Source organism: Vidua chalybeata, chromosome 7 (assembly GCF_026979565.1).
Source record: "Vidua chalybeata isolate OUT-0048 chromosome 7, bVidCha1 merged haplotype, whole genome shotgun sequence".
Classification (NCBI taxonomy): Eukaryota; Metazoa; Chordata; class Aves; order Passeriformes; family Viduidae; genus Vidua; species Vidua chalybeata.
In genome coordinates this window covers 14,459,940-14,479,948 of record NC_071536.1, presented here as the reverse complement: position 1 = coordinate 14,479,948, position 20,009 = coordinate 14,459,940, and the positions used below count along the sequence as shown (strand labels likewise).

Sequence of the window (20,009 nt, the reverse complement as noted above, 5' to 3'; positions counted from 1 at the left end):
TTCTATGCTTGGAAAAAGCTAAAAGAAAATCCTGCAAATTCCTGAGATTGCCTGTAAAACCAAGTATTTCTGTAGATATCTCCATGATGTCCCTGTGAAATTGGACAGATGGTACTTTTAGTCAGGTATTTATTTAGGTGTATGTAGTATGTCTGATAACAATGAAAAACTTTAATTTATGAGAGAATTCTCACGTGTCATTTGAAATTTATTTTTTACAAAGGTGTGTGAGGTGTACAGTATTTCAACTCAATGTTTTTATGCTTTTAATTTGAGAATGGCAAAATATATCTCCTCTCTGTTTTTTACTGTCTGTTTACATAACATGGGTACTTTTGATGCTGAATGTGTCTTACTCTGGACACACTAATATTGGATGATGGTTTTCTCAGTGTTCTTAGCAAACAATTTGCAAGCTCAATTTTCTTTGTTGCTCTCTGCAGTTGCAGTTTGTAAACAAATAATGACTATCCTAAGAAAAGTTTTAAAATTGTGTAATTATACATTGTATGTGAACTGACATATCTGTGCATTATCTGCAGTGGCAGTAAGAATTTCTACAGCTTTTCATAGTAAATGTTTTTTCTGTTTATAGGTTTGCAATGAAAACATTTTTTGTTATAACACCATTTCTTTATTTGCTAGAGTGAACCCAGTCAGAAATTTTATTTGAGGAATCAAACATGTCAGTCAGCTTCTCATTGACAAAACATGAAGGTTTTAAAGAGAAAACAAAAAAAGGCAAAAAGCTGTGCAACATCTCTCAGTAGACCTGAATTATTTTTGTCTCACTGTAGTCCTTGTGCATCAAGCTGAAAGAAGACTGAAAAGCAGTTAGTAACCCCAGTTATATGTGAATGGGTTTTTTACTTCACTTAAAAGTGATTGGATAGGAAGTGTTTAGACTGTATTTCTTTTTTGTGACTGCAAAAAACCTTTAGCCTTACCTAACAGCTATAGTATTAAACTGACTGACTGTAGCATTGGATTTGTGTCTGACTGACTTAAATTTTAAACAGATTTTGAAGAAAATTTCAGTTACAAGGCAGAGGAAAACCAATTGAAAATGACATTGTTTAAACCTTTTTGTATTCCCCAGACTTGGTTCTTCAATTACTTTTCATGGGTAGATGTGGTAAGAACAAGTAAGCTCACTTGCTTGAAGCTTCTACTTCAAATGACCATTTGCCAAAACAGGGCTGAAATGTATACATTTCACTTCCATATAAATTGGTTAATGAGCTGACAAGCAAGTGGTTTGATTAGACATGCACAGTGAGTATTTGAGTGGCTGAGCACAGCCTGAAAATAAATTTACTTTGAGGTAGCAGATGATGGGCCAAAAATTTATTCATCATCTCTGTAGCGTTAACTCCCTTCTATGCCTTGCTTCATCTTGTTTTCATTCAGCCTTGGGGTGTTTTTTCCTGTAATTGGATATAAAATTGCTCAAGAACGTCGAGGAACTGCCTGAAGGTTCTGAATATAATCCATGAAACATCACTGACGGGATGTTTTTTCTTGCTAGGTTTTGGGCAAAACATTTTGCCTTTTGACATCCTGAGAGTTCTAGAAAACACAGTGTGAATGTAAAGCACCACACAAAAATTTCTATGTCCAGCTTTAGAAGTAGCTCCTCCTAAGGTTTGATTGTGTTGACTATCTGGTATTCAGGGTTTTGGGGGAAAAAAAACAACCAACCAAAAATAATCCAACCCCCCCCAAAAAGCCCACCTTGCTTGCTTTCTTGCAGGTAAGTGCCTCACATCTGTATAAGTACAGGACATTGATGCAAATAGTTTTGCAGTCTCTTGACCAGCTCTCAAACCTCACCAACTATGTATTTCTGCACTTCCTGACTTTTTTTTTTTTTTTTGCTTGTGAAAATATTCCCAAAAATTAAACTGAATGAACAGCATAATTTATCAGTTTTCACTGATTTATTTCAGTACAAATTCTTGATGCAGTGAAGTGCTAAAGAAATTCAGTATGTTAAATGCTGATAAAAATGTAAGTATGAAGGAAACTTAGTCATATGTAGGACCATAAGATGGTGTTTTAATCATTGGAATCTATGAAAAACTAGTTGCTAAAAATAGAAATTGGCCAATTAACTCTTAATTATTAAAAAAATTAAACTTAAGAGGGTAGTTTTTGAGTGCTCTAGTCAGAGCCATACTGTGCCTTGAAGTCATCAGATGGCACCTTTCTAAAACTGTAGCTCAATAATAGAAAATATTGGATAAAGTACTATTGCACCCTTTTGAAACAGAACGGTCCATAGGCATCCATTTCTTTACAGTTCATTTTATAGCTGTTACTGTGGGGCTGGATCCCAGAGCATTTTCTAGGACATCTTATTTACCAAGGATCTGCTTTTTAGGTAGTTTCTGTAGTTTCTTCCTCAGCAAAACTTCTAATTCCTGCTCCAGTACTGACAAAGTTTGTCAGTACACCACATTTTTCTGTGGTGCATGTGCTTGCTAATTCATCTATTAAAAGCTTCTGCAAGGTATCCAGTTAAAAAAAAAACTTAACCAAGATATCTTGGTGTTCCACAACTTCTGTTGGTAATATTTTTTTTTCTTCTGTTAAAGAGGAAAAAAAAAAATTTTTGAAAAATCCCTGCATGCATTAGGCACAGACCCTGTGCCCTATTGTCTGTGGACAGGGTTGTCTTCCTGCTTTTACATCAGTCAGCTGTGGTTTTTTCCTGAGCTTTGTGCCCAAGTCATTACTGCCTCTCTTTTTTTTTTTTTTTCTGTTCTAAACACAGTGGTTGGCTGGTTAACTGTGCAGTTGTGAGCAAAGGCACAGACAGATACTCCTTTATCTTTCTGGTTGCAGGCTCTCTTTTGCTATGCATTTTCTTAAAATCATTTGCAAGATTTAAACTTGAAATCAGCTGCAGCCTGTGGGGTCCTGCAGTCAAACAAACCAGCATCAGACAGATGCATTCCTCTGCTTTCACCCTCGTTAAATCAGCTACATCTGGGTAGTTCCAGCTGTGCAGAACCAGGGGAAATGATGTCTGAAACAGTGCAACTTCTGGCGAATACCAGCTTTCTCCAGAAAAACGATTTTTTAAACTTGACAGAGAATGCAAGTGTGACCTTGAGTTCTGGTGGTTGCTTCTGATTTTACATATTTGTAAGAGGGATGTGTGTGGGTGAGGATTTGTGTATGGAAACTGTATTTACAACCATATGTGCAAAATAGAGAAGGCAATAAAATAAAGTTTGGAAGAGAGGGGGCATTAATGGCCTTCCTTCCCTCCCCCGTAGAAATTATTATAGAAGGAGACAGATGTATATATTACAGTGCTTTAATCTCAGTAGTAGTTGGTGCAGTTGTAGATTTTTTTTTTAGCATCTTGCATGCTTTTATTTCCAAGGATGTCCATTTTGATCAGAACTGTTGACATAATTGTATCTTCTTAATTTCTCTTCTGTGATTATTTGGCAATAAGTCAAAGTGGAAGTTACTTGGACAGGGTTGTTTAACTTAGAGTAGCTGATCTTAAAGCCATCAGTCCTGTCAGATTTGAAGACAACTTTGTAAATTTTAATTACTTGCTCTCTGAACAGTTCAGTTTCAATGTTGGTAAGTAATTTCCAAGACCCTGAAACTAAACCTACTGTCAGTAAAATTCTTCATCTTTGAGGCTGAGTTTTTAAAAGGATGGTTTCTTTTTGCTAAGTTCCTGGGCTAAAAAGGGGTCATATTTTTTTTGGCCACATTTTCTAAAGCTTTCTTCCTATCCTTTGTCAAGGATCTGTATATTTACAGTGTTAATGAAAATATCAGGCAGTCACTGGAGCTCTGTGTTGGTGAGGCGAGTATTAGCTCCACTTCTGACTATACCTGGTGTGATGTTCCAGCATCCTCCACCTCAGCCATCATTTCTTTTCATGTAGCCATAGCCCTGGGGATGCCTAGAAGTTAGTTTTTGTTCTTGCATATAAAATAATCCTTGTATATAAAATAATATATTACGTTCTTGTATATAAAGTCCTTGTATATAAAATAATAATATTATTTGTATTAAATATATGCAATTTTATATTAACTGTAAAGTGATAGCCAGTGGTTACATCATCTTGTCAGAAACAATAGTGTAGCCAGTTAAAACCCCTAAATGGACTATTCAGGGGCACACAGATTGGTCTGTCATCTAAAGACATCCAAAAGACATACAGCAAGTGACAATTCAGTGAGCATTTAATTAAGGTAGATTTTTTTTGTTTGTGGGGTTTTTTCTTGAAAACACAAATAGGTGAGTGAAACAGGCATGTTTAATGAAAGAGGAAATACAGGGGGTGCTGCAACTTTAAAAAAAAATTCAGATTTTGCCATTTCTTAAATGTTCCGTGTATAGAATAAAATGTATTTCATTTTACACTTTCCCTTTTCCCTTGAAGTAGTTGTAGTTCAGTCTTACCTCATCCCTCACTTGAATTAACTTTAGATTTCTTGTTGCTTAGAGTTGGCTTAAAGGACTTTATAATGCTGTGCAACATAATTTTGTCTTAAATTGACATTACAGAGTACTCTTGCACAACCAAATCCAAACATATGTTTTTGAATGTGACAGTATACCTCTTCCAATGCTTGGGTTTTCTTTTCCTCCCTGCAGATTGAAAATGTGATAGCACTGGGATTATTTAGAGCCAGAGAATCAAGTTTCAGTGGATTAGAATACTCTTTACTCTGTTGTCAATATTTATCAATTCAGAAATCTGAATATTGTCAAGGTTTTAAGTGAGTTGTTAGAGTAAATTTTGAAGGGGTAATCTGCCTTCAACCATGTTTGCAAATACTCTTTAGCGCCTTAATCACTGATTTTTCTATGGGAGTTGGGGGCAGTAGCCAGGATTTACGTTTTAGAAGGAAGAAACTCTGTGAGATAGAGCATGACAGGAAGAACAGAGAGAGGGATGTAAGCACACTTGTTTAGGTTTGCTGAGTATCTCTGTGCCTAAGCAATGGCTCAGGCAGTCGTAAATCCGAGCTGTTTTGTAAGCAGACTGTGTACTGATTCCTGTAAGGATGCACGCATTGAGGGAATGTTGCGTGGCTGGCAGACTACAGGGAAGCAAAATGCACATTGGTAGCAATTGTTTACAATTCCTAGATTAATCAGTCAGTCAGGCATGCAAATGAGTTTTTGAAAGAAGTTAGAGTAAATTATTTTATGCAAAATTTACTTCATTAGTATTTTAGTATAACCTGACACAGGGGAAGTGGACAACCACAGTTATATCACATCACTGCTACATATTTTTCTCCCTGTTCATTTTTTAATAAGCTCTCAGAGATGAAATTGCTACAGATTTAATGGGGGAAAAAATACACCTTTGTATTTTTCTCAAAATAGCTTTCTCTGTATGTTTACATGTATGTAACTAATATTTAAAGTAAATATCCTTAAAAGGTTTTATAATCTGTGAAAATATTAAAACATTAATGGATGATATTTATAGATTACTTTGACTTCTTCATATCTGTATAAATCACATTAGATTGTGGCCTATTAGATAAGCCTTAGTATTTTTAAACAGTATTCAAAAATATTTGGGCAAATTTACCACTCAGTAGTGCCATGTGAAATAACTGCCTTTTTCTCAAAAGTTGACTGGGAGGTTCAGCCAAGTTAGGTACAGTGTCTGTATTCTCAGAGATTTAACATTTATGTGATAGCCTGAAGGCAAATTCACTTTTTTGTACAATTTCTAAAAACTATGTAATAAAGAGTCCTTTGAGCACAACTCTTGACTTCTAGCAGAGTGGAAATTGCATATAAAACGCATGGCCTCTCAATTTTTTTTGTTTGTTTAAACCTTCCCCTACTTAGAATTAATTGCTAAAGGCATCTCAGTGTCTCTCCCCTCGACCCTGAGCTCAGTGAAGGCCGTTTTTCTCCCCGTTCTTTCATGCAGGTCAGCACCCAGAATATGAAGATGGGTGGGCTGCCTCGCACAACACCACCCACCCAGAAGCCACCAAGTCCACCGATGTCAGGAAAAGGAACTATTGGGTAAGTGCAGTTACTGAGTGGGTGAACAGAAGGGAAAAGAGGGAAGATTCTTTCTTTTTCTGTAGTGGGAGAGGTTTCATGGTTTTATTTTAACCATTCACAAAGGCCAAGAGGTCTGCATCCTCTGTCTTATGTCATGTATCGTGTCTTTCTATGTTAGTGTGCTGCTGCCAGAAGACATGGGCATCATCAGCCTTTCCCAAGAGGAACCCTTTTCTCAGTGCAGAGCACTTAGAATTACATACTGTTGAGTAAAATGTCATTAGCTGTGGCTTTTGCAGGTGGTGCTAAACAACTGAAAAATGAGTACATAGCACTATTCCTTATTTGTGCTCGCTTTATGAAAGTACTTTCCTGCAACGTTTATGAACCTTATTTGACCTTAGGAAAATGTGTTATAAGTGGGATGAATGCTGTTTGGTGGTGTGTGATTATGTATATACATACAGAACATGGTGCTTTATTTTAATGCAAGATAATGGCTTACCTTTAAAACAAGAATGGGATGTGCAACACAGAGTTTACTGATAGGAAGACTGAAGTACCTGAAGAACATCCTTAATTTTTTTCCCCTTCATCGTACAAAATAGGTACTGCAAAGTTACAGAAAAAGCATTTTTAAAGCTCACATTCCTGGTTAGTATGTGGCTGTCCTTCAGAGAGTGAGAAATGTCTGGTTTTGTGTGCGTTACCCTAACTGCCTTCTGGCGTGTGCTTGTGCCGTGCAGGCGGCACTCCCCGTACCGCACGCTGGAGCCGGTGCGGCCCCCGGTGGTGCCCAACGATTACGTGCCGAGCCCGACGCGCACCATGGCCCCGGCCCAGCAGAGCCCCGTCAGAACGGCCTCGGTCAACCAGCGCAACCGCACCTACAGGTACCGGCCTGGCCTGCTCGGGGGGCAGAAGCTGCTGTGCTGAACAGCAAAGCCCCCTGCACCTCACTCTGCTGGGAAGCTCCCTCACTCATCCTATGGACTAGGAATCTCCTTGGCATGATGAGAATGAGCACTAATTAAACCAGAATAGGGAATCATGTTAAGATTATTAACTTAATCCCCTGTTCACCTCAGTTTTAGTGATCTCACTTAGTTAGAGTACTTAATTACTAAGATTGTGAAGACTTTCAAGGAGGTAGATCGTGATGCTATTTTACTAAACGATTACCAAACTGGGAGAAGACTTTGTACACAACTTGCCATGTTGAAGGGCTGCTTAGATGGCTATACTTGACATTTTTGAACAGTCTTTGATGTTTATAGATTGAATAGCTGAAATTGTGGCATAGTGTTTTGGGGCTATTGATAACTTCAAACATAGAATAAAGCTAAATTCCACTACCAGGGGCTCTGCAGAAGACTATTTTTTTTTCTAGGATAATTAGTTTCAAGATGTGATAGATCTAAATACTTTCCTTGAAATCTTTACTTTTTAAACATAGTAAATACTTGAGGATGGCTAAACAAGTGAATTTAAAAAGATAAGAAATCAGAATTTTACTATCTTACAACTTTTAGGCTCTAGTAGTCTTATATGAAAGCATACAAATCACAAGTCTAAGCACTCCATAAGTTTTAAAGTTAAAGGAAAAAGGTTTCTATTTGCTCTGTTAGGAGCTTAACAACCCTGAATGGGTTGTTAAGAATGACATGCTTTGTCATGGTTCTGGGCAAGTTCACTAAGGCTTACTTACTGGAAAAAAAAAACCTCTTGTGTTGTAGTCAAAGTGGAGAGTTTCAGGAAAGCCCAGCTTTGTATAGAATTATATCATCCTTGTTTCTTTTCTCATGTTCCCTGTTACTTCTCTGATTTCATAAGATGCTCTGTGAGGGATTTTACGTTTCGGCATGAACAGCAGCGTATTCATACCCTGGTTACTTTGGTTTCTTACAGCAGCAGTGGCAGTAGTGGAGGAAGCCACCCAAGTAGTCGGAGCAGCAGTCGAGAGAACAGTGGAAGTGGAAGTGTAGGTGTTCCCATTGCTGTTCCCACACCATCCCCTCCTAGTGTCTACCCAGGTAAATTGAAACTTCTTGTTCCTCTTTCTGCCTCATTGTTAACCTTGAGCATTTGCAGTTTCCTAAACTCGAAGGGAAGCCCAGAATTCATTGCTATTGATAATATGAGTTTGAATCAAGTAGTATCTTCTTTGAGAGTGTCTGATGTGCTGTAATGTTCCTCTTATGTATTAATTTGTTTATCAGAATTTTTTGCCTGGCTGCCTACATGTGATAAGGTAGAACACAGCACCTTTTTTAGTGGGCTGAGGGACACTTCTCCTTTGACTTTTTAAGCAAATAAATGTTTTTTCATTGGCTGTTTCTGCAGATATATAGAAGCGTGTTTTTAGAAAATTATATTGAATGAGAGGCAGGCACAGAGTAAATCTTGAGTATATCAATGCAAGCCTAAATTATCACAAAGACATACTTGCTCAGTGTAATGACCCCAGATTTTCCAGAAGTAGGAAGTGTTATCAGTACTTCTTTTTCCTTTGCTCAGCCTTTTCAGCGAAGAAAAGCCTGTAGTTCACTTGCAGCAAAATACCTGCAAAAGCCACAGCGATTGGAGCATAAATTACACAAAGCAAAGACACCTTTCAAAAGTAATATTTTTCACTGAAAAGTTTTGGGTTGTGTTCCCTTCAGACCTGGAAAGAAATGGATTTGCTTGACCCTCATTTACCATCTACACAGGAATGAGCCTTTCTTTAACAGCTCCATTGTTTTCTCATCTCGTGCATTCTGAAATACTGTGAAGCTAATAAATAGCTAACACTGAATAGTCAGAGGCTTTCTCTAATCCTTGCTAACATATCTCCTTATTAACTTCACCTCTTCCTCCTCTCTTCACTTAGCCCCTGCTGGCTCAGCTGGCACTTCTCCCCTTCCTGCTACCTCTGCTCCTGCCCCCACTCCTCCTGCTCCTCCTGCCCCTTCCTCTGCTGCCCCAGATGCTGCTGCTGCTGCTGCAGGAGCTCAGCCCCTTGCTGATGGCTTCACCTCTCCAACTCCCCCTGCTGTTTCTTCCACACCCTCTGCAGGTGAGTGTCTGCTCCAGCTGCTGGGCAGATGAACCCAGATGTGATGATGATCCAAGGCTTTGCAAAGTTACTTCAGCAGCAGTGATCCATAGTTTTAAAAAAAAGTTTAATTATAACTAGAAAATATCTGCTAATACCCAACTATAAGGTCATGGTTACAATAGACAACTCAAGGTGTGCTGATTTTATTATCAGCAATAATTTAATGTTATAATTTTATTATTTTTACATTTATATAATTCACTAAATCATACTTTTATTTCTGTTTGGATTCTGAGAACCTCATAGAATAATTGTTTGGCAGGAACCAGCACTGCTAGTTCTGGGTCTTATTATTCTCTTTCATAAATACAATTTTTAAAAAGTGCATCTAGCAAAGTGTAGTTTATGTAACTGGTTTCTTCAATGTTGTCAAATGACATGTCTCCCTTTAATGAGCTGATGAAAAGGGCAGGATTTTTGTGTCCAGTGTTAGATAAAATACAAATTTTTATTATGCAGACTATTATTAAAGCAATTTGTTTTCATATGTGGTACTTAGGGTGTATATTGCAACTTCCTTTTTTTTTAGTGCTACACTTTTCATTTTCTCATACGCTGAACTTGTAGAGTGTAGCACTTACCAACCATAGCACTGTATCACCTTTTGATGAGGAGATTGCAGTGTAAAGATCTCCTTCAGACAGCCAAATTTGTGTAGCTACCTGTATGCTTTGCTGCTTTATGTTATGGTGGAGGCTGCTTACAGGGGAGGGACTTGGTTTGTGTGTTTATTAGTGGTCATGTCTTAGTAAAAATTGCACCAGGTTCCAGAAGCATTCTTGAAATTGCCTGTAGTTTATAGGGCTGCGGCGCGTATAGAATTAGAGGATCTTTACACTAGAATCCATAACTGTGACCAGAAGTTTCTAAAGTGTGATGAGTTTTGGTCTGAGAAGATGATCATGATGTCTAAACTACTTTCATGAAGATGAGCTGTGGCATATGGGGCCTCAATCAGTTTTCCATTTTTGATGCACTGTCAGTATCCCAGTTCTTAAGCCATGTTGTTTCTATATTTTTAACAAGTTAAAATCAAGCAAAGATTAATATTTTCATGACTGTAAATTCGCATTCACAATTTCATAAGAGAAAGTTCACCTTAGTTACTATTTCTAAGATCTTTTGTTTCCCTGTTTTATTAGATTGCTTATATGGCTTCTCTGAAATAAAGTATTTTAAGAAACTAGATAGGTCACCACTTATGAAGTTATAGCTTTTGGTCCTTAAAAACCTCTTAGCCCGCTCCCCTTCCTTCTCTCCAATCACCACCAATTTCTGCAAGTACATTAAGTAACAGAGAGAGAGAGACACACACATTGAAAAGACACATCAGGAAAACTGGGAAAAAGCCTTTATAGAATGGATTCTTTCTCAGGTGTTTCTTATCTATAAAAAACACTTTTTTTATATGGTACACCACATCATTGGTACAAACCAGAGGGAATGTGATGCTGTAGTTTATGGATTTGCTCTTACAAGCAAGTAACAGAGCAAGCAACTTGTATTTTTATTTACTGACCTAGTAAGAAGTTCTGCAAAGCAAGCAAAACATAATGAAGAACAATGCAGGTTTTTAAAAATTTGTACATTCTTTTGTTCTGTTTCTCTATTTACTTCTCTCCTCAACCACAGTGACCATCCCTTCTTCCCTTGTTTTCTTGCAAACTCTCAAATTTGCTTCTAGGACAAATGGTGGAAGCAGAATAGTTTGTGGGGTGTAATAACACATATGGGAATAACAAATCCAGCTTACTGTTATATATCAGTATAAAATCCAGAGAATTTTATGTGAGCACAGAAGATACCTTGCTTCTTTTTTTGCTTCCTGGGATTCACAATCAATGTCTTGAATACAGAAAGTAATGAAAATGCAGAGCAAGTTTTGGAGGAGTTGTTTTAATTGAGAGCTCCCTTGAAGAGGGTCTTTTAGTTTTTGACTTCATTTATTCCATCCTTCAAGCAGTTTCTAACATTCATTTCTCTGCAGGTAATTCTCTGAATATCTTGTAAATGGCACTAGGATAGGTAGTACTGTGTTTTTCAGTTACAGGGGTTAACAGCTTTGAATCCTGGAAATGGCCTGCAGTTATTTTTTACATGTATGTTCCTTAATTGCGGAACTGTAACATTTTGGGGAGTTTTTTGCAGGTTCAGAAATAACTAAATTCACAAGAAGTTATGGTAATACATTATTTAAAATAAACAACCAGATACTATTTTCTTTCATTTTGAGGATTTGTAGCTTAAACACCTTTGTGTTTTCCCACTGGCTTTTGTAGGCAGTGCTGAGTGTAAGCAGTTTGGGAGAGGTATGTTTTGCATTGCTCTTGAGACATTTGGTGTCCTGCTAGTCTGGCAGCTGAAGTGGCTGACTGCTAGGATGCAGACTGTCTTAAAATAAAGAGCCAGAAACCTTTCCAAACCTTTGAAACTGATTGCAGGTAGAGAGAAGGTAGGCATCGTTCTTCTCTTTGCTAATGCATTTCTCTCTCTACCCTAGGTCACCCAGTTCAGTTCTACAGCATGAACAGGCCTGCAGCTCGGCACACACCCCCGACCATCGGGGGCTCTTTGCCGTATCGGCGGCCGCCTTCCATCACATCGCAGACAAGCCTTCAGAACCAGATGAACGGGGGCCCCTTCTACAACCAGAACCCAGGTAAGAAAGTTTGGCTGCTCCACTGAACTTGGTGGTGGTGAACACAGTGACCTTCAGCTCTCTGAAATCTTATGTTCTGTCTCCATTGCAGATTTTGCACTTTCAGTATGTTGCTGGTAGCTGTGCCAAAGCTGCAGTGCAAGTGCACAGTGCTCAGCTTCTATTATGGCAAGCATCTTAAAAAATAAACATCTTAAAAAATGCTGGCTTTGTTGCCAAATAATTTACGTTTGATGTCACAGTTCCTAACAGACAAGCTTTAGTCCTTGACTACACCATGTGCCATGGACCTGCTTTGGTATTTGATTTTGCACCAGAATGCTGATTCATCATTAATCAGTCTTTATCTTGTGTGCTTTTTCCTTCTGGGTAATGTACAGTTCAGGCAGTTGTACTTGTTACACTGGGATAAGCGTTAGACACCTTGGAGACACCAGTGGTGTTTGGCTGTGAGAGAGCTGTGTCATCTGCTAAGCCCACAAGTGATGTTATTTTATGGGTGATCTGCCTTACAAAGCAAGAGGAGACCTTGCCAGGGAGTGAGTGTCCTGTGTGTCAGCATAGCCTTTTACCTAAGGAGTCCTTCTTCCCGTGCTTCTGATGGGACCAGGAGGGTTTTATACTAGACTAGGGGAGAGTTTCTCTTTTGACAAAGCTACAGAAAGATGCAGGGGGCACTGCAAGTTTCTTGTCAGGAAATGCCCTAATACCAGTAAAAATGAATGTTGACTTGCAAATACTACAGGATGTGGTGTTTTGTGGTGGTGGAATTGGAAGGGGATGTGCGTGTTGCTTGTTTCCTTTTGAGGTTTTTTTTTGTTGTTGGTTGGTTGGTTTGTTTGTTTTGTTTGTTTTCTTAAAATTGAGCACTGAACTTGGAATTAGGTCAAATGCTGCAATCTGCATTTAAGGGGTTTGATCAGGTTTGGCTGTTACTGTTTGTGAGCTACCCTGCAGGGTGAGCTGAGCTTGAGATGGAAGTGAATGGTCCTCCTGGGCACAGGGAAGTGGAGGAGGTTGTAAGGCTAAACTGTAGCCCAGTTGCCTGAAATAGGTCATATTTTCTAAGCACATTATTTGCATATTGAAGACTGAAGGGGGAAATAGGCAAGAAAGAAAGGGTAATAGCAGGAACCCTTTCAGGATTACAGTAAAGCAATTTTTGCAATAAAGACGATTTTCAGTATATCCAGAGAGTTTTTGATGATGGCTGTATGTTTTTTGCTTTAGCAAAGGGATAATTCTCTGCAAGTTGCCATTGCATTGTTAATAGGTAATCATATAAGATGCCAAATAGACTTAAAATAAATTGCATAACCACAGTTGTCTTTGTATCCAGAAAGAAGGTAATGATTATGGTGATTAAGTCATTTGAACTGTAAATCACAAATAAAATGCTTCAGTTATACTGGCGTATCTGAGACAATATAAATAAGCAGTTGTAGTAGGAGACTTTTTTTTTTTTATATACCAGCAGAATACAGAACTTATTAGCTTTGTAGTTACACTAAACCAAGGTTTTTTTGAAGTTCACCTTGAAAGGAGAGGATGCTCAAGCATGCATAATTGATGAAAGTCCTAAGAACAGAGGCACTGATGTGTCTGGAAGGAGCAGGTTCAGTAGTGACAGGACAGAGACCACATTTTTTTCTCAGCATTCCTGAAGAGAGGTAGAAAACAAGAGGGGGAAAGAGAGACCTTACAAGAGGCAGAGGAGGGTGCCAGCTATGGCTTTTTTGTTGTTTGTAGGTTGTTTGGCAATAATCCAGTGCTGTTATTCCTGTTGCCATTTTTTAAAATGGTGGCCTAGTCATGTTTGTTTATTCACTTCACAGGAGGATGAAAGGTACTTCCATTGCCCTGTTCTGTTAAAAGCTATTTCAAGATAATACAATTTTTCTGCTTCGTGATGAGACCTTTTTAACAACTGAAAAGAAAATATTAAGAACTGCAGACTCTGAATGATCTCAGTATGTGTCTGTCCCAAAGCCACTCTTGCAAGCCAAACCACCTAACAAGCGTTTTTAACATTGCAACTTTGGATATCATTATCTAAGCAAATATAGAGCTCAGCACAGGCTAAAATGGTGTGGAAGTATTGAGATGGTGGTTGCACCCACCCCATTTGTACAGCTGAATTCTTACCAGTCTGAAGCGGCCTAGTGGAAGATGCTTTTGAGCATTTCTGAATTAATTTACAGCAATTGTGTATTAAATCTATCAGTGGTCAGTATGGAAGGAAGATGGGGGAGAACATTTAAGATGATGTTTATACAGCAGAGGTAAAGTTCTTCTGGTGCATTTAATAAAAAAAAAAATTAGTAATAAAATATTTGTATCACCTCTTTGAGGTCAAAACTAGAGTCATTATATAGCACATAGAGACAATATTATGATAGCCCCTGCACAATGCAAAGACTGAAGCACAAACTGAGGGGTTAAGATACTCAAGGAATGATGTCAACTAGTGTTAGCATCACCATTGTGATTAAACTACACAACCCAAACTGAACCTGGGAATTTTTTTTTTATTTGCTTGGCATGCTTGTCTAGAGTGATTTATTTTTCTCCATGGAAAGCCTTGTTATTTCTTTCAAAGAAATATATATAGGTCATGAACAAAGTACACTAAAGAGACCAAGGAAACTGGAGCTACAGTCCTATGATATGTATAAATTATATGAATCCATGTGATGTTGAATAGATGAATCATATTGAAATTAAACACTTTTCTAGTGTATATAATTGGAAAAGCAGGGACAAGGATGCTGAATCGATGAATATTACTGCTTTTCAGTAGGACTCTAAATTTGAGTTCCCTTTTTCTGCTTTGAAAAAGTGCAAGACCAAATCTTTTCACAGCAATCATGGTTACTCTTGAAATAATAAATACTCTGAGGTCACGTCATTTGAGTCAAAGAAACTGTAATCAGAAATATGCTTCTGTTTTTTCTCAAGAGATCAATTAAATGGTGAGATAATGGAACTTACTTTATATGGAGGTACTTTTGCAAAAAAAGGATGTTAATATTTTCATTCGTGGAGTCTGGTTCTGAAAGAAATGTGAATGTGAGTGATAGAAGAAATTCAAAGCACTTAAGATAGTTGTTACTGGAATGAGCAAACAGAATAAATTTTGAGACTTAAGTTGTAAATGCTGTAGAACTCTTTTCTCTTGCTATGATAATGTGAATTAATTCTGAAAAATGCTATATCATACCTGTCATTTTTCTTAGTACCTCTGGAAGTAAATAAATAAACTTAGTTTTGTCTGGTAGCTAAATAAATGTACTGGTACATGAAGTACCAGACTTTTTTTCCCCTTAATCCCTTTGGACATGATTAAATGTTTTTTTTGTATGCCACATACTAACAAGAAATTTATTATTTGTGCTTCTCCTAAAGTGTGCTGTCTGAAAAATCATCTTGCAACTTACCTAAAGAATTTTGCTGCGTTATTCAAAGTGATACTAAACACTCATACAACTATTTAGCTGATGTTTTAACTAGATAACTGAAACTCGCATTCCAGGCCTAAACCACAGTTCAGCGTTACAGCATTTGTAACTGGCTGAAAGTATCTTCTTTAACTGGGAATTCACATATATTGTACAAAGGCAGCTCTTACTGTACAAAGAGAGCTCTTCTGGTACCAGTGAAAGGGCTGTTGAGAGTTCAGTGCAGAGAAGTCAGGTGGGGAGGAAACCAAGCAGCACATCTGGAATAGGCTCTGTGGTTTGGCAGCAGCACAGTGTGCTCTGTTCTGTCAGTAAGATCAGAAGTGTTGCATCTTTCAGATCTGCACAGTTCTCAAAAGGCATATTCTTCTGTTTTGTCTGAAATAACTGCCTCATTCAATGGGGGTTTTGGCCTACATCTTGGGAAAAAAAAGAGGTATATCCATTTCCACTACTAGGGATTCATGGATGCTGTTAGTCACCTCTGTAAATATCAACTAGATTTGAAAGGGGTAGGGTTATAGGCAGAGAGTCCTCTTGATACATTTGTTAGTTAGGTCTGTTCATGAAGTGCTGTATTCTGTAGTAAGAAACTTCATCTTAAGGGAATCTCATGATCAAATCAGAAAAATGCTTCAGCATGGATTCTTAATGTTATGAAAAAGAGCTGGGTTGGAAATTTTAAAAATTGAGAAATATCCTTGAAGAAAGGATTAGGAATATGCTTAAACCACCTGAGCCATTTTTCTTTAAATGTCAGTCTTTTTATCTCAGCTTCTTGGCAGCCTGCTGCATTGTCTGAGTGGTGATGATGTCTACTTTCCTGTTTGCTGCTTTGTTGTGTTTCTAACTGGATACCTCTCTTTTTAATTTCTGTGGCAGCATCCCTTGCTCCTCCTCCCCCCTCCATCCTACAGGTAACTCCACAGTTACCACTAATGGGATTTGTGGCCAGAGTTCAAGAAAACAGTAAGTTTGCTGCTTCCTTGTGCAACGTTTTATTACTGGATGTGGCTTTTGGATTGAGTTGATGACTTGTCTGTATATAGCCAGAATTCTGCATTCTCTACTGCCTCTGCAAGTTTGTCTGAAATTGTGAAGGGTGGGAAAAAGAAATAATCTTATTGGAGGTACCTGGTCATTCCTTCTCTGAATTTTCCTGTCTCTAGTGTATTTTCAGCAGTTATAACTGTTGGTCCCACTTCCATTAATTGGGATAGAGAGTATTACTTGAAGCAGCTACCATGGTTGTAGAGACATTTTCATAGTTGTATTGTTACTTCTTTTCAGTTTCAGATACTCCTCCCCCCCCACCGCCTGTGGATGAGCCAGTGTTTGATGAGTCTCCACCTCCACCCCCACCTCCAGAGGATTATGAGGAGGAGGAAGCAGCTGTGGTGGAGTACAGCGATCCCTATGCTGAGGAGGACCCTCCTTGGGCACCAAGGACATACTTAGAAAAGGGTAGGTTTGGAGCTAGAAGAGACAGCAGGGTTGTATTTGTAACAACTTCTTGTATGTGCTCCTGCCATCCTGCCTTTGGACATGAAGTCTGCCTAGACTCCTTCATACCAGTATTTGGTATTACAGCATTTTAGTCAGTAGGTGTGTTTATAGTGTCTCTCATACTAATGCAAGGCAGGGGGAGATGTGTGCACATGCCTTGAGAAACAATTTTCTATTTGATGAAATAATCATGTTTGAATGATAGTTCTGTTCTGCTTTCCTGTGGGACTTTATGAGCTTGGGAACTAAAATAGTTTATATAGGTGCATATACACACAGATCTGTTCCATCTCACATGGGACAGCAAAACTGTAAAGGAGAATCTTTAAAGATAAGCTGGAGAAAGTCAGGCTTTTAGTCAGAAAATGCTTCCTGAACAAAAGAAGCCAAACATTGTCTCTATTGATGTAGAGACCCATGCACTAGATGACCAAAACTAAATGACCAAAACATCAAAAAGGTTGGTCTGTTTTTAAGAAACACTTTTAAAAGTAGTAGAAAATACAATTGCTTTCAGCATATGAAGAACTATTAAATGGTAGTTTTAGGAGACCAGAAAAAATGAGATATTGACATAGGTGTGGATTCTGTTGTAGTTAGATGAATGTCTCTACTTAGCCCATGTTTTGAGATTTGACTGATCTGCTGGATTTGGGAGAGAAGTGCTTGGCTGTGAGTTTTTTGTAGCAAGCTTTGAAGCTTTAAAATTAATGAGAAACCTTATACTAAAAGAGGACTTTAATACTCAAAGAACGTGTATATTTATACTGCTGGGAATTAAAATGCTTTATTCAGCAAAATAATTTATCCTGTGGGAACTCCTTAAGTTCCTATAAATAGTATTCTGTGCCATATGATTCAAAGTGGACAAAACAGATGAAAGTAAGTAGCTCTTCCAGCACATTTACCCACAATAAGTAGAATTCCCAATTCTTAGGATTTGTACTTGTACTTTTGATATGACCATTCTCCTATTTAAGTTCATATGAGAGCACTTTTATAGGATTAGGGTAGATGACCTGTGCAATAGAAGATAGGACACCAAAGAGGTGTCAAATACAGAGAGTTGCTGAATATGGGAATGGGATTCAATATGACCCCATTCTGTAGAGGGTCAAGCAGCGTGGGAAGTTTAACATTTAACCTTTAACATTAAGAGCTGAGAATGGAGCCTGCAGCTGAGGATGGAAGTGAATAGCAGATCCATTTGGAACAGATGAAGAAATTGTTAAGTAGGATATAGTTACTGGGGATGCTGAACATGAGGACACTGCCATGTGACTGTAATAGCAGCCAACCTATGGTGTCCAGGGATGTGCACCGCAGTTTTCCATTGAGCTCCGTGTCTGGGCGTGTAGTAGGAAAAGATAAGAAAATGACCTGGCTCTGCAAATCAGATGAATGGAAATGGGTATCCAGAAGGAAAAATTGCACTTACACCACTTAGAGAAACTGTGTGTTCACAGATTCCAGTTGGATAGTCAGCCTAGCCTACATTTGTGGTAAATTGGATATAACAGAGTTCAGCCAAACTCTGTAATTGTTGAAGAACCAAAGATGACTGATTGGAAGAATATTAGCCTAAATGAGTAATTCTGTTTTTCATAACTGCATTGAAACACATTCAGACAGAAACAAAAAGAGGCCCTGGCTTAGGCTGACAGGGCAGGATGCCACCTCCTGAGTCAGTATTGCTGCTTCCTGTCTCATCCGGAGCTTTTCTTGCAATGCTGGCCTGGGCTCCTCATAACTTGGGGCATGTGACAAGCTCACAGCTTGAACTGGTGGGACTACAGACTGAAGGATTAAACAGCCTTTTAGAGAGAGAACTGTTGCCAGTACACAAAGCAGGAAGCAGTGGTGATGTGAAAACAAATCCAGGCTTCAGGTAAATTTTATGAGGCTTAACAAGAAGCAAATTTTCTTCACAAATTTAAGGAAGAGTTTCCTTCTTGTGGTCATGAAATAATGAATCCATTCAGTATCCAAAGGGACTAGAGTACACTCAAAAGTTAGAAAGGAATTGGAAGCTACCATGATCCTTGGATTATTATGATTATTATTATTATTGTCATCAAGAGAATGAAAAAAAAAATAGCACAGTGACTCTAGGAAGAAACTTCAAAACCCTTGGGAATTTTGAAGGACTTAAATGGAATACATCACATGTTCATACCCTTGTTTTTCAAGCTGAAATCATACTTGTTTCTCTGTTGGTGTTTTGTTTGCTTAAATTATATGTCTAAAACTGTACAGAATAAGTACAACTGCTGGCACAAAGAGCCAACAATATGTGTTTTTAAAGTATGCTCTAGTCATATGATAAAAAAAAATTCTTTGCATACTCTGATTTTCCACTGGGATTGATTTGTATATTTTATAATCTCTTCTGGATCCAGGTTTCCCTGGTGTTGGTTTGTGTTGATTCCTTTGCTCCCTCAAAAAGGAAATTACCTCTTTTCTTTTGAAAAGAATAATGAGACTTGGACAGTGGTTTTATGAACATATGCTGTTAATTTTTAATCCTTGCTTTAGTTTAGAGTATCTTTCCATCTATCCCCAGCACAAGATTTTAGGATCCCTGTCCGACATACTTTTTTTTTACCTTAGTGGCGGCACTGCATGTTTCATTGCCAAGCTCTCAAAGCAGTGATTGAAATTATTTGTTAAAGTACTCAGAGTCTGGCATAACTAACTTTCTCTATTAAACACATGATAGCACTGAGATTGGAAAAATATATCAGTTTTATGTCTATTTTCTGACATTTCAGGACTGTTCTACTTAATATTTCCAAGTGCTTTGTCCAATTTCTTTGCCTTTCCTAACAACTTTTGTGCCATCACTAAAATATTCTGCAGCTGTAAGAAAAATGTCCTGATACAGTTTGTGTACATTTCCACCTTCCTTCTTCATGGCTCCTAACAGGGATTTGCCCACCTTGGTGCTGTGTGCCCTGGAGTGGCTGCTGGATACTGAGATGCACATGACCTTTAGAGATTTAAATGTGGAAGTAGCTAAGGTAGATGGAAGTCTGGGATATCAGCCTTGGCTCACTCATACTGTGGCTTGAAGAGAGCTCTTGTTACACTCCCTCTTCCATGTTTTCCTGCTCTTTCCTGTGCTGAGATCTGGTTTAGCACACGTAGGACTAGTTCTGAGTGGTCATAGCCATGGGGATTCACAACCACCTCGTTGTATCATTCCACACCAAAAGTTTATCAGTTGGACACTTCCTCTGATGGGTCTGGAAACAGTAAGAATAGACG

General features: G+C 38.2%; 2 protein-coding genes across 22 annotated transcripts in view; one reads left to right on the top strand and one right to left on the bottom strand.

Moving 5' to 3' along the window:
- Positions 1-20,009, top strand: part of ABI2 (abl interactor 2) — a 65,078-nt gene that overhangs the window by 38,793 nt on the left and 6,276 nt on the right. For 4 of the 19 annotated variants that reach the window (XM_053948344.1, XM_053948334.1, XM_053948336.1 and 1 more), the window contains 7 exons: positions 5,940-6,037; positions 6,766-6,912; positions 7,928-8,052; positions 8,892-9,077; positions 11,620-11,778; positions 16,119-16,205; positions 16,527-16,700. In XM_053948344.1, the coding sequence (XP_053804319.1) occupies positions 5,940-6,037; positions 6,766-6,912; positions 7,928-8,052; positions 8,892-9,077; positions 11,620-11,778; positions 16,119-16,205; positions 16,527-16,700 (976 nt within the window). The remainder of the gene's footprint in view (positions 1-5,939; positions 6,038-6,765; positions 6,913-7,927; positions 8,053-8,891; positions 9,078-11,619; positions 11,779-16,118; positions 16,206-16,526; positions 16,701-20,009) is intronic. The other 15 variants (XM_053948353.1, XM_053948338.1, XM_053948340.1 and 12 more) reach the window with 7 other exon arrangements.
- RAPH1 (Ras association (RalGDS/AF-6) and pleckstrin homology domains 1) overlaps positions 8,528-20,009 on the bottom strand; it is a 105,133-nt gene continuing 93,651 nt past the window's right edge. Inside the window, exon 17 of one of the 3 annotated variants that reach the window (XR_008431940.1) lies at positions 8,528-8,581. The gene's annotated coding sequence lies outside the window, so the exon portion shown is untranslated. Of the gene's footprint in view, positions 8,582-14,196; positions 14,831-19,230; positions 19,988-20,009 lie in introns of those variants that run through there. The other 2 variants (XR_008431938.1, XR_008431939.1) reach the window with 2 other exon arrangements.